The sequence below is a fragment of the Mya arenaria genome, chromosome 1 (genome assembly GCF_026914265.1).
Source record: "Mya arenaria isolate MELC-2E11 chromosome 1, ASM2691426v1".
In the NCBI taxonomy this organism is placed as follows: Eukaryota; Metazoa; Mollusca; class Bivalvia; order Myida; family Myidae; genus Mya; species Mya arenaria.
In genome coordinates this window covers 14,991,927-15,002,783 of record NC_069122.1, presented here as the reverse complement: position 1 = coordinate 15,002,783, position 10,857 = coordinate 14,991,927, and the positions used below count along the sequence as shown (strand labels likewise).

Genomic DNA, 10,857 nt, shown 5'->3' with positions numbered 1-10,857 from the left:
TGTTGACTTGCACCCCTCCCTCCGAAGCGAAATATATTTGGTTTTAAGTGTTTTGACTAGGGGGGACCTCCCCCGTGAAAATATAACAGTTTCTTGTCCGAAAAGTTGCATTGTGGGCGTATTCATTACTGCTTTCTCCTATATTGAAATGAAAAGTAGACTTGGACGATTTTAGTGGGGTGGGGGATGCCCCGCCCCTGGATCCTCGACTGCCTTACACTACAGGCAGTGAATCAAATCGCAAACTTCGCAACTATGTTTAGTTAGACATGACTCAGGAAGAATAATTCGTGTTTTTGAAACTGTGTTACAACTATAAAGATTGTTACAGTGGCGGTTCTAGTAGCGGGCACAAGTTGGGGGGGGGGGTGCAAATGAATCCTAAAAACACCTTATTTTTAACCTTAAATTGATGTCTTTACAATAAAGACGCAGATTTGAATATATACATGCCTTTTCATAAGGATGCCCACTTTATAAGATGTATAAAAGTATTCGTGAATGAAGGGTTGAAATGCATCAACGATTTTAAACGTGTCATTTCAATACCTCAGTGAAAAAAATGAGAGGGTTTGCACCCCTCTCCCTCCCCGCTATAAATTAGTGAACCCGCCACTGGCATAATACGTAAGACAGTTTAAATGAACAGACAAAATGAAAAAAAAAAAAAAAAGTGTTGAATCCTAGTTAGTATCATGTTTTCGCACATTTCTTAATAATACCATCTCTTCCTCAATACAAGTAGTTTCCTCATGCACATAATAATTGAAAATTTATGGCGGACAAAGAATTTCAATTTCAATAATAGTCGCTCGGGCATGGATTCATTAAGCAAGTGGAGTTGAGTTGGTCTTCTATCTATGTAAATTTTAAACAAACAAAAAATGTTTCAGCACTAAAATATGAAAACTTGATATTAAAGCTGCACTGTCACAGATTGAACGTTTTGACATTTTTTATTGTTTTTATCTTGGAACGAGCCAATTTCTGCAAAAATCCATGGAAACCAGTTATATAAGACTGCTGACAAAAACTAGATCGCATATTTTTATATTTAAGTTCAAAAATTTATGTTCTATGCATTTTTTTTCTTAAACCGTTATTAACCGTTTAAGCCATAAAACATTAACATGCGAACGGAAATATGAAAATCTGCGATCTGATCTTTTGTCAGCAACCTTTTATCATTACCGGGTTTGCAGATATGGTGACAAAAAAATAAAAAAAAGTTGTAAAACTGGTATATCTGTGAGAGTGCAGCTTTCAGACAATGCTATAATTTTTAGATAAATACGACTAAATTTGATGGAAATTAGAGGTTATTTAAATTAAAATACATATTTCTTGGCATCCCATATATCGGATATTCTGACCCTTTCCCAATGTCAAAATTCATTAAAACCGTGCCGAATTCCCAATTTTGGCAAGTAACTTCTTGAATTTTCATTTCCAATTCAATGACTTAATCGAAAAATTTCCGTCTAACAGCTGATAAATGTCAACCCTGATCAATAGACGGGGGAGAAGAAGGGGTTCACGCCCACAGGGGCTTATATACCTGTTGAAATAGTTTTCCCCAAGTCGTTTATATTCGATTCGAGGTACTTCCAACTGTAGTTTATGCAATTGTCCGATCATAAACCATTGTATTCAAGCGTTCAATAGTCTGAAGTTGGGAGCTCTCGATCCTGATTTCAGTATCAATCCTGAACTTTAGAATCTCTGTCTTATTGGGGGTGGGGGTGGTCGTATCGGGTATGCCTACCCCAATAAAAATACATTTATTTTTAATATATGAGACAATAGTCTAATGCGCCCAAAATTTCTTGGGGTGGTACCCCCCCCCCCCTCCCCCCACTAACATTTTTAAACCAAATAAATTTATGTTACGATGGTGGGGCGCAAGTCAAAAGGTTACGCCCCTAAGATAAACCCCCTCTAACGTAAAATCCTGGATCCACCCCAGGGAAGTACTTGTTTCCAAATATCCCAGGGCTAGTATCTTGGAAAGAAAGACTCGATTTAATCTTGTACATTAAACCAAATCCAATGAATACAATTAAAGAACAACGTTTATGAAAATAATTTATTTGATAAAATACTAACAGTCTTTTTTAATAATACTGACGATCATAAGAAAATACAAAACGTGCACAGTGTAGAGAAATATATTATATTAAGTTATCAATAGAATAATGTAATAAAAACACACATAAAATATAGAAATAACAATAACTTGCACATTAGGAACAAAGTGGCTAATAACAAAAGAACAGTTGTACAACAAGACTTTTAAAAAAAAATATTTGAATTTTTTAATATGACAGTTATTTTGATGATCTAATACGTAAAACGGTATTTCGTTCATTTTAAACAACATAATTTTTTATAAAATAAAAATGCTAAAGCATTATACGTTTATCCGCAATGTACCTCAAAACTATTTGATTTCAAATTCCAATACTGATAATGTAAATGCTTAAATAAGTTGCATTCAAAAACGTACATTATAATGATATATTTACATTCTTCCAATATAAACATACGCTATAAATACCACTAATAGTAATACATCATGCACCGATCTATGAGTTGCCACACCGGAAGGAGGGAGGCGGGGTGGGGGCGGCAAGCATATTGGCCGGGACATGGTACAGATAGCGATACCCGAAAGGCGGGACTTTGACAGCCCCATTGAGACCGCCACCCCATCCTGGAAAATACCCTTGGCCGGAATGAGTTTTTTTTTCAAGGGAATATTTATGCCGAGGGATTATGGCAACTTTCACCAGGGTCAGGATGAAGAAACCAAAAAGAGCACTTTGTCTACGTCCCCTGGGTGGATTGGTGTGCTCGCCACTCCCATCGCCCTGCCCTCCGACACCCGGTGGAGCAAAACATTGATTGGTGCATACTAGTTTTCAAAATGCACGAAATATAGGTAAAAAAACAACAACAGTATTCCCTTTTTTCTCTGCTACTTGTATTTTGGCATAGAAGGGTTGTTCACCATGTATTTAAACTTCATCCAGTCTTCTTCGTTATAGAATTGAAGAGACTCTCGCGGGAGCCCCGGGCTGTCGGTGTCGTGAAACCATTTATTTCCGGTTGGCAGGAAATGGCCCGCGCCGTTCCAAGGGCGGTTAATGGCGTCAACCTGGTTGAAAAAAGAAAATCATTTAAAAAAAAATCAAAGCTGCACTGTCACAGATTTACCGTTTCGACACCTTTTTTATATTTTTGTCTTGGAACGAGCCAATTTATGCGAAAATGCATGCAAACCAGTGGTGTATGACTGCTGACAAAGGATCAGATTGCAGATTATCATACATAAGTTAAAGCAAATGATGTTTTATGATAAATGCATGTTTTATGCATTTATCTTAAACCGTTAGTAACGCTTTTAACAATAAAACATTAATTTTAGAACTGAAATATGAAAAATTGCGAATTGATCTTTTGTCAGAAGTTTTATATCATTGGGTTGCAGATATTTACGCAATAATTTGCTCATTCCAAGACAAAAAAATAAAAAAAGTTGTCACAACGGTTAATCTGTGAGAGTGAAGCTTTAAGATATATCGTCAGATTTGCAGGGACTATTGCGGCAACACCGGGCTATCCGTGTCATGAAACCATCTATTTACGGTATCAACAGGAAATAGATCGTGCAGCTCCTGTGATGATTAATGATGTCATAATAAAAATAACAAACATCAGCCACTCGTTCAGAACACGATCCGGATCTTAATACAGAAAAAGAGTGCTTTTGTTCAAGCATGAATAATTTATTATTAAAACTTGAATGAAAGAGGTTTCTCTTTCCGCATAAAACTCGACCTAATTTGACGCTGTATTTAAAAAAAAATGAGTAAATTGTTTGTAGCCGAATATAGACATGGCAGGTGTCCTAATGGCTTTACGGTTGCGTATTTCTACTCCATTTTGACAGCCCGACACACCGAAAAAAACATTTGTCCAAGAGAGCAATATCAAAGAAACAATAAAAATATGATATGGATTGGACCATTTTAAACTTCAGAGTTAAGTCCCGATGTTACGCCCGCTCTTATGCCAAATCAAAAGATAAAAAAACACCTTAAAACTGCTTAATGGGTACAGGAATTATAATGAACGCCTCAAGAACATATGGAAAACAGAAAATTAAACAATTATTACACATCGGCTTATGCACCAGTCATTTGTAACCACGCTCCCCCCCCCCCCCCCCCCCCCCAAGTCCGGGTAATAGCGGGGACGTTGATTTTCGGTCCAGCAAATTCTCCGCCCTGCGTGGACGATCTGCTGGTAAAAAAACCCTCCAAATGTCCCCGCATCCAAGGGACCCTAGATAAGGCAAATTCCCCGCTATATTTGGCGTGAAGCCAAAACCACCGCAGTCACCCGGCACTGCGGGGCAACCTTGAAGGTAAAAACACGGCCCATTTCCCCGGCGGGAGGGGCGTGGTTACAAATGACTGGTGCATGACATATTCGGTGAAAACCTACCTTCCATGGCAGCAGTGTGGGGACGGGAACTCCTGTATAGGACGTGGGCACGCCGGACATGCTTATTCCTGGTAAGAGAGGGACACATTCATAAGAAAAAGACGCGGATTACTGAGTTGGCGTCTACATAATTTCCATTCAAGTATAAACGTGCATATTTAATGTAACCAGAGAGACACAATTCGGCAAATGCTTTTTGTTGGTCAAGGGTATAACTGGATAATTAATAAAGGCGCACAATACAGTTTAATGACAGTTTTTTTTAAATATTTGTATTATTATTATTATTATTTAATGCATTTTCCTTTTAGACCTAATAACAGGTCATTTAGACATAATCACACGTCGGTTAGATATACTAGCATTAGATGTCACAACATAAGACAGTTGTGGCGTTCATATTAAGAATATGCACCAGAACTGGCTTCTTAGGACCCATAAACATATAAAAAATAGCTTGTTTTGCCCCCTTTTCACGGTGCTTACTCACGACCAGGGCTCACTTTTTTCTTAAGCAATTTAAGTTAATTACAAAAAAAGAAATTTCAATAACTACGCTTTCAGTAGCAATATAATTCAGCAAATTTCATCATCTGATTCAATACTTTACAATTACAATGAAACGAAGACTTGCATTTTTGCAACTAAAGTCTGAACACAAACTAAAGGCTGTTCGTAAACATGACGCCTGGAATAACATTATATTTATATGTTTTGAAATATCTCACAATTAAGATGAGTATGTCTCTGAGCATCTCTGAATATTGTTGGTGTTCTATTCGTCCCCACTCTTAACGTATATGGCGTCCATCCTAGCCTCCATGGGGTGGGTCTATAATCTATAGTCGGGTGGGGTTGTATACATATGACGAAGTAAATATCTTACCTGATGGTGGGTGTGGTTTATCGTTCTTGATTTTCCAGGACACCCAATCGTCTTCACGCTCAAAGTAGATGGCGTCCCTCCGCGCTTCTCGGGGTAGTGAGCGGTAGTTGTGCTGGGATATCCACCTATAATGTACATGCACACGGACATGTGAATGGTGTATCTACTAACGCAATAAACGGGAGAAGAACAAAGCCCCTCGCCCCCTCAAACATTCTTGGCATAAGCTGACAAAATCCTGCTATATCTACGAACCCGTTCGCTGAAATACTTTATTAGAAGGGATTTCGGACAAAAAAGGCTTACATTTTCTTTACTAATTTTCAATGGGCACAAATAATAATCCAAACGAAGTACGCCCCCACCCACCCCATCCCGACGATTCATTTCTCGCTGTCCGCCCCTCCTCTCACACCATGCAAAATATGCCTTTCCCCTAGTCCAAACGAAGCCCCCCCCCCAGTCCAAATGATGAATCTCCTCGGTTCACTTACCTCAGGTCCAAACGATGATGACTCCCCCACCCCAAGTCCAAATGATGACTCTCCCCGGTTCACTTACCTCAGGTCCAAACGATGATGACTCTCCCCCCCCCCCTCAAGTCCAAATGATGACTCTCCCCGGTTCACTTACCGCAGGTCCAAACGATGATGCCTCCCCCCCCCCTCAAGTCCAAATGATGACTCTCCCCGGTTCACTTACCTCAGGTCCAAACGATGATGCCCCCCCCCCCCCCCCCCTCAAGTCCAAATCATGACTCTCCTCGGTTCACTTACCTCAGGTCCAAACGATGATGACTCCCCCCCTCAAGTCCAAATGATGACTCTCCCCGGTTCAATTACCTCAGGTCCAAACGACGATGCCTCCCCCCCCCCCTCAAGTCCAAATGATGACTCTCCCCGGTTCACTTAACTCAGGACCAAACGATGATGCCTCCGCACCCCCTCAAGTCCAAATGATGACTCTCCCCGGTTCACTAACCTCAGGTCCAAACGATAATGCCTCCCCCCGGTAAGAAACTGCTTTTCTCCCGGTCAGAGCGGAGCCTTTTCAGCCGTACCGGACAGATGTTGATCCTGGGGAGCAACATTTCTGGTACCCAGAAAGCAATAGGTATAACAGAGGTGTTGAAAACGGAGCTTAGTATTATTTTACCATCTCACCTGTTTTCACTAGGAACATAGTACGCGGCTCCAGTCCAGACAATGCTCTTTCCGGTACCGGCCGGGTAGTTGTTTAGGGGAACCATATTTCTGGGGCCACGCTCCGCCAGAATGGAGCCGTGGCTCGTGCTATACTCCAAGCCTTTATTCATGCTGTTTCCGTTAGATTCTTGAAATTCAGAGAAAAAAAATATCATAAAGGCGGAAGCCATAAACGAGGGTTCGTATTACACCAGAGATTAAACTTAAGCGATCATTTAAATCTTAGTGTTTAATACATTGACTTATACCCCCCCAAAAAACAGACTCAAGAGACTTAATTTTATAGTCACAATAAGTAATATTATGAACTGCTTTATTTTACCAAAGGTTTGTCGCTATAGGAATCCTTCATAAAACTATTATATGATTATGACGTAACTTTCATGACGTCATAATTCCATGTGACGTTGTTATTGTACGTGCTGTTGCTAATGACGACAACGGCAACGGTTGACGTTTTAATTATCAAATTCACAAAACACTCGGCCGTGTTATAGGTAAGTGATTTTAATACTTCGTGTCATACTACATATATACATATACAAAGTCAAACTTTTAAGCCAACATAACTGTTTTATAAACTAATTAGCAGAATGCATTGCTGTGCCAAACCATCGGAGGTTTTCCGATTTTGGGGTATTTTTGAGACTGCGGGTATTGCCCGACAAACGGAGCTTTGACAGGCCCATGAAATACACTTGGCAAGATTATTTTTTCAGAAAGATTTTCGACGCCTGGAACTTGGAAATTATTTACAATTTAACATGCTTAACGGTTGGGATTTAGACAAAAATATTAGCATTTTACCTAAATCTAGCCCTGTGTGTTTCCCACCCTCCCCTTCCCGGTTGGATAAACCATTAACTGGTACATAACCAAATCTAAAATCTTACTGAAAGATATTGTCGTCTAGATTTTAATTTTTGAGCTATAAAAAATGATTTTTTAATGACTCTGTACCTTCGCATTGCTAACATTAATACGCTCAATCAATAAATAATGTGCAAGTTCAGTAGCATGCAAGTAGGTAGCAATTTATTATCGAACTACAATACCTTAATATGAAAATCAATTCAATATAATTATACTCAGATCTTTCCTTAAATGGCTTTATTGATATTCTTGTATTAGCTGACTTTTTTATTAATCAATGTTTTTTATCGGTTATATTTGAAATTAAGTAAAACTACTAACTTAAAGTATGATGAATACATAACTAGTAATTCAGACAATAAAATACAAGAAAGTTAAATAAACACAATTTACATACCTCATAGGATAAACTGCCCTAGGAAATAGAAGCCCACACACCGTCGCAAGGGGGAACGGAAGTAAACAACAGGTGAACCGGTGAACAGGTAAACATTGGACATTTAATTAAAGGTGAATCAGATAATAAATAAATCACTGCCAATTATTCATTATTCGATTATATTGTGCTTGGTATATATCGAAATGTGTCGGTTATGCGATGAATATGTGTTCGATTTATTTTCTCGAGGGCACGAACGAATTTATAAAATGCAGTCGCCAACTACTAGTATTGTTGGCTCATGAGTTTAGTCCTTATCTTTGTCTAAACAAATGCATTGCCAATCTTTGAATATTAAAGTAGAATACAAGCATATAGCCATGGTTAACTGAGTCCATATGAATAGCCGACATAGGGCCTTCCGACGATGTTTCATAAACAGGCTCTTGACTGCTTTTAAAGGGAACATTTGCATGTCCAAATATTAAACAAAAGTTACCTCAATGCACATTATCGTGATAAGTCATGGTGTGAAAGATGTTTTCATAATATGCATGTATTACAGAAATGGCCGCCCCACTGCCCAAGCCCCACTACTCGACCCCCTCCAACAACTACCTCTCCGGAGATGGGATGTCTCACGTGTTTGAGGGACCAGGGTACTACGTTCCCTCGGAGAGGGGGTGGACCAAGTACCATGACTACAGGTAGAAACTACGTCTTTTAAATTATTTCCACTTATAATGCAATGCGTTCAGTCGAGAGCGCGATAACCTAACGTAAGCAAACTGTTTTGTTTTGTATCCCTGTTTCACCTCAGCGCATACAATGCAAGCAGAGAACCAAACAGCAAACGTGTTTACTAGACGCTTGGCTGTTTCGTTATCCAAACTTGGTTAGATTGAACTTAACAATTCAATTGAAATCCATAGACATCACTAGATTTTAACTCATTTTCATACTTATTCAAAACAACTACATATATGCCTTCAACATGTTCACGTTGCATATGAAGTCCACTGCAGGGATATTTTAGTAAATCTAAAAATCAAACTTACTGTAATTCAAAATTAGATTTTAAAAGTATTTTTTGGCGGGAATAATTTTGCAGATCGTTGCCCAGGGAGACGAGGCGTGACGCAATAGATATGCAGTCACATGACCAATGGGTGGCGTTTATGCGGCAACGGGACACCCCCTCAGGTGAGAATGTTTTTTGAACACCTAAAAACCTTACTACAGTCCCTAGTTTGGGCATGATTGAAGTTCACTTATAGCGAAGGGACAAGTGGCGTCCAGACAGTTGCCATGGTAACCAAAGCAACATCCAAGATGGCCACCATTTTCTATGCCCATGACTCTCTCATGCCTTGGCATCAATAATGAGTTTTCCCCGCAATGCATTTGAAAACACTAATATCATAATAAGTTTACTCTTTGATAATGATTTGCCACACTTTACTTCATAATAAATCATTTTTTCCCATATAAAGTGCATTTTAAAAACCATGAAATAGTCCCTTTAAACATGATATTGGTCAAATTTAAGGCAACTAAGCTTTTCCCTTTTGTTTCCATTGTTTTAATTGTCAAACATGTTAAGCTCAAGATATCACTCTTCTCCAGGCTATTACCACAAGAACATCGGTTTAAAGCAGTCTGGGATTCCGGCTCTGAGGTTGGGGGGATACACCAGAAACCTGCCCTCAATGCCGCCCAAGGATATATTCCAGGTTTTTTATTATGTTTTAGCTTGAATTTTAACCATAATTTGTTGGGTTGATGCCAGAAAGGTACCATCACCATTTATATCAAAATGTTGATTGGTACATGTACCTTCTTGCATTAAAGCTGCACATCACAGATTGACAGTTTTGACTGCTCTTTAATTTTTGTATCAGAATCAGCTAATTTTTGGCACCAAATCCTTCAATGCAGTCATATAATATAACTCACAAAAGAAAAGATCTAACTGTCAAAAGACTCATTATTCTTAAAGCATTAGTACGCTTAAAGCCATAAAAGATCAATTCTTGAGCATAAATATGATAAATTGCAAACTGGGATTTTGTCAGCATTCTTATATCACCGGTTTCCAGACACCTTTTGCAAACATTGGCTCGTTCCAAAACAAAAAATAACAAAAAGTTGTCAAATCAACTCTTGAGCAGGGAAGAAAAATGCAGAGAACAGTGAGGATGCGTTATAAGGTCACATTTTTAAAGTCATGTATTTTTTCAGGATCCTTGGCCCAAGTGTGATGCATGGGTTCCGATACAGCGAGAGGGGCGTGGTGAATATTATGGCTATTACCATGAGGCAATAGAGAGGGAACAAGAACGAAGGAAAAAGGAATTTCCCACAAGCTGGAGGGTTGAACCCCGTGATGTGCCTCAAATCTAGTTAACTGAACATTTTACATTAATGTATAACATTTCAAAATAACTCCATTGCTTGAAAATTGGTAGCATTTCAGAAACGAGGTTTCATGACAACGAACTTTACAATAATTCAAATTTTAAACATTTACTTGGACAATAATACTAGCATATTGCTGTCAAATATTAGTAAAAGGTATACACTACAGTGTAAATTCTGGAATGTGAACTGAAACTTCTTATTTTGGGGTAAAATTAAATGTGCTATTTATTTTTTACAATGTATATTTTTTCTTTCTTATAAATGTATTTTGATTCATAAACAGTATTATTCTTTTAACAAATTTCTTTTGGGAATGTGTGACATTCTGTTTTGTTTATTTTCTGTCTCGTTAAATACATGTTGAACATGGTATATAGCATTCTTTACTGCCAATTGGCTGATGATTTTAATACATTCTAGCTTTCTATCCTATATCTTTAACACTTGTTTTTATATAGTTTTATATTTTACTGTTGCAGTATTATTTCACAAATAAAGTTTTGAATAAAGCACTCAAATTCTAGTTTTTTTGTGTTACATACTGTTTTAAAGCCATTTAAAAAAAAAAAAAACTATTAAAATCA

The 10,857-nt window shown here is 38.2% G+C and overlaps 2 protein-coding genes across 3 annotated transcripts; one reads left to right on the top strand and one right to left on the bottom strand.

The window, feature by feature from the left end:
- Positions 1-2,082: 2,082 nt before the first annotated feature.
- On the bottom strand, positions 2,083-8,006 carry LOC128238136 (uncharacterized). The gene is made up of 5 exons (XM_052953716.1): positions 7,871-8,006; positions 6,559-6,727; positions 5,396-5,520; positions 4,510-4,577; positions 2,083-3,157 (listed from the first exon to the last, which is right to left on the bottom strand). Exons 2-5 carry the CDS (start codon positions 6,708-6,710, stop codon positions 2,978-2,980), a joined length of 525 nt encoding a protein of 174 aa, XP_052809676.1. The 5' UTR covers positions 6,711-6,727; positions 7,871-8,006; the 3' UTR covers positions 2,083-2,977.
- LOC128238143 (uncharacterized) lies at positions 7,812-10,796 on the top strand. Of its 2 annotated transcripts, none has more exons than XM_052953737.1 (5): positions 7,812-7,958; positions 8,418-8,559; positions 8,964-9,055; positions 9,479-9,585; positions 10,094-10,796. In XM_052953737.1, exons 2-5 carry the CDS (start codon positions 8,420-8,422, stop codon positions 10,253-10,255), a joined length of 501 nt encoding a protein of 166 aa, XP_052809697.1. In that variant the 5' UTR covers positions 7,812-7,958; positions 8,418-8,419; the 3' UTR covers positions 10,256-10,796. The 2 variants fall into 2 exon arrangements, with proteins under 2 accessions (XP_052809697.1, XP_052809688.1); XM_052953728.1 differs by having other exon boundaries at positions 7,861-7,983.
- The last annotated feature ends 61 nt before the right edge of the window (positions 10,797-10,857 follow it).

What these genes read in the sequence shown, in the direction of transcription:
- LOC128238143 (XM_052953737.1), top strand. Translation starts at nt 8,420, where the DNA reads ATGGCCGCCCCACTGCCCAAGCCCCACTACTCGACCCCCTCCAACAAC. An exon ending in ACCAAGTACCATGACTACAG is followed by an intron (nt 8,560 to 8,963) that starts GTAGAAACTACG and finishes ATAATTTTGCAG; the next exon opens with ATCGTTGCCCAGGGAGACGA. An exon ending in GCAACGGGACACCCCCTCAG is followed by an intron (nt 9,056 to 9,478) that starts GTGAGAATGTTT and finishes ACTCTTCTCCAG; the next exon opens with GCTATTACCACAAGAACATC.
- LOC128238136 (XM_052953716.1), bottom strand. Translation starts at nt 6,710, where the DNA reads ATGAATAAAGGCTTGGAGTATAGCACGAGCCACGGCTCCATTCTGGCG. An exon ending in TAAACCACACCCACCATCAG is followed by an intron (nt 4,578 to 5,395) that starts GTAAGATATTTA and finishes CTCTCTTACCAG; the next exon opens with GAATAAGCATGTCCGGCGTG. An exon ending in CCACACTGCTGCCATGGAAG is followed by an intron (nt 3,158 to 4,509) that starts GTAGGTTTTCAC and finishes TTTTTCAACCAG; the next exon opens with GTTGACGCCATTAACCGCCC.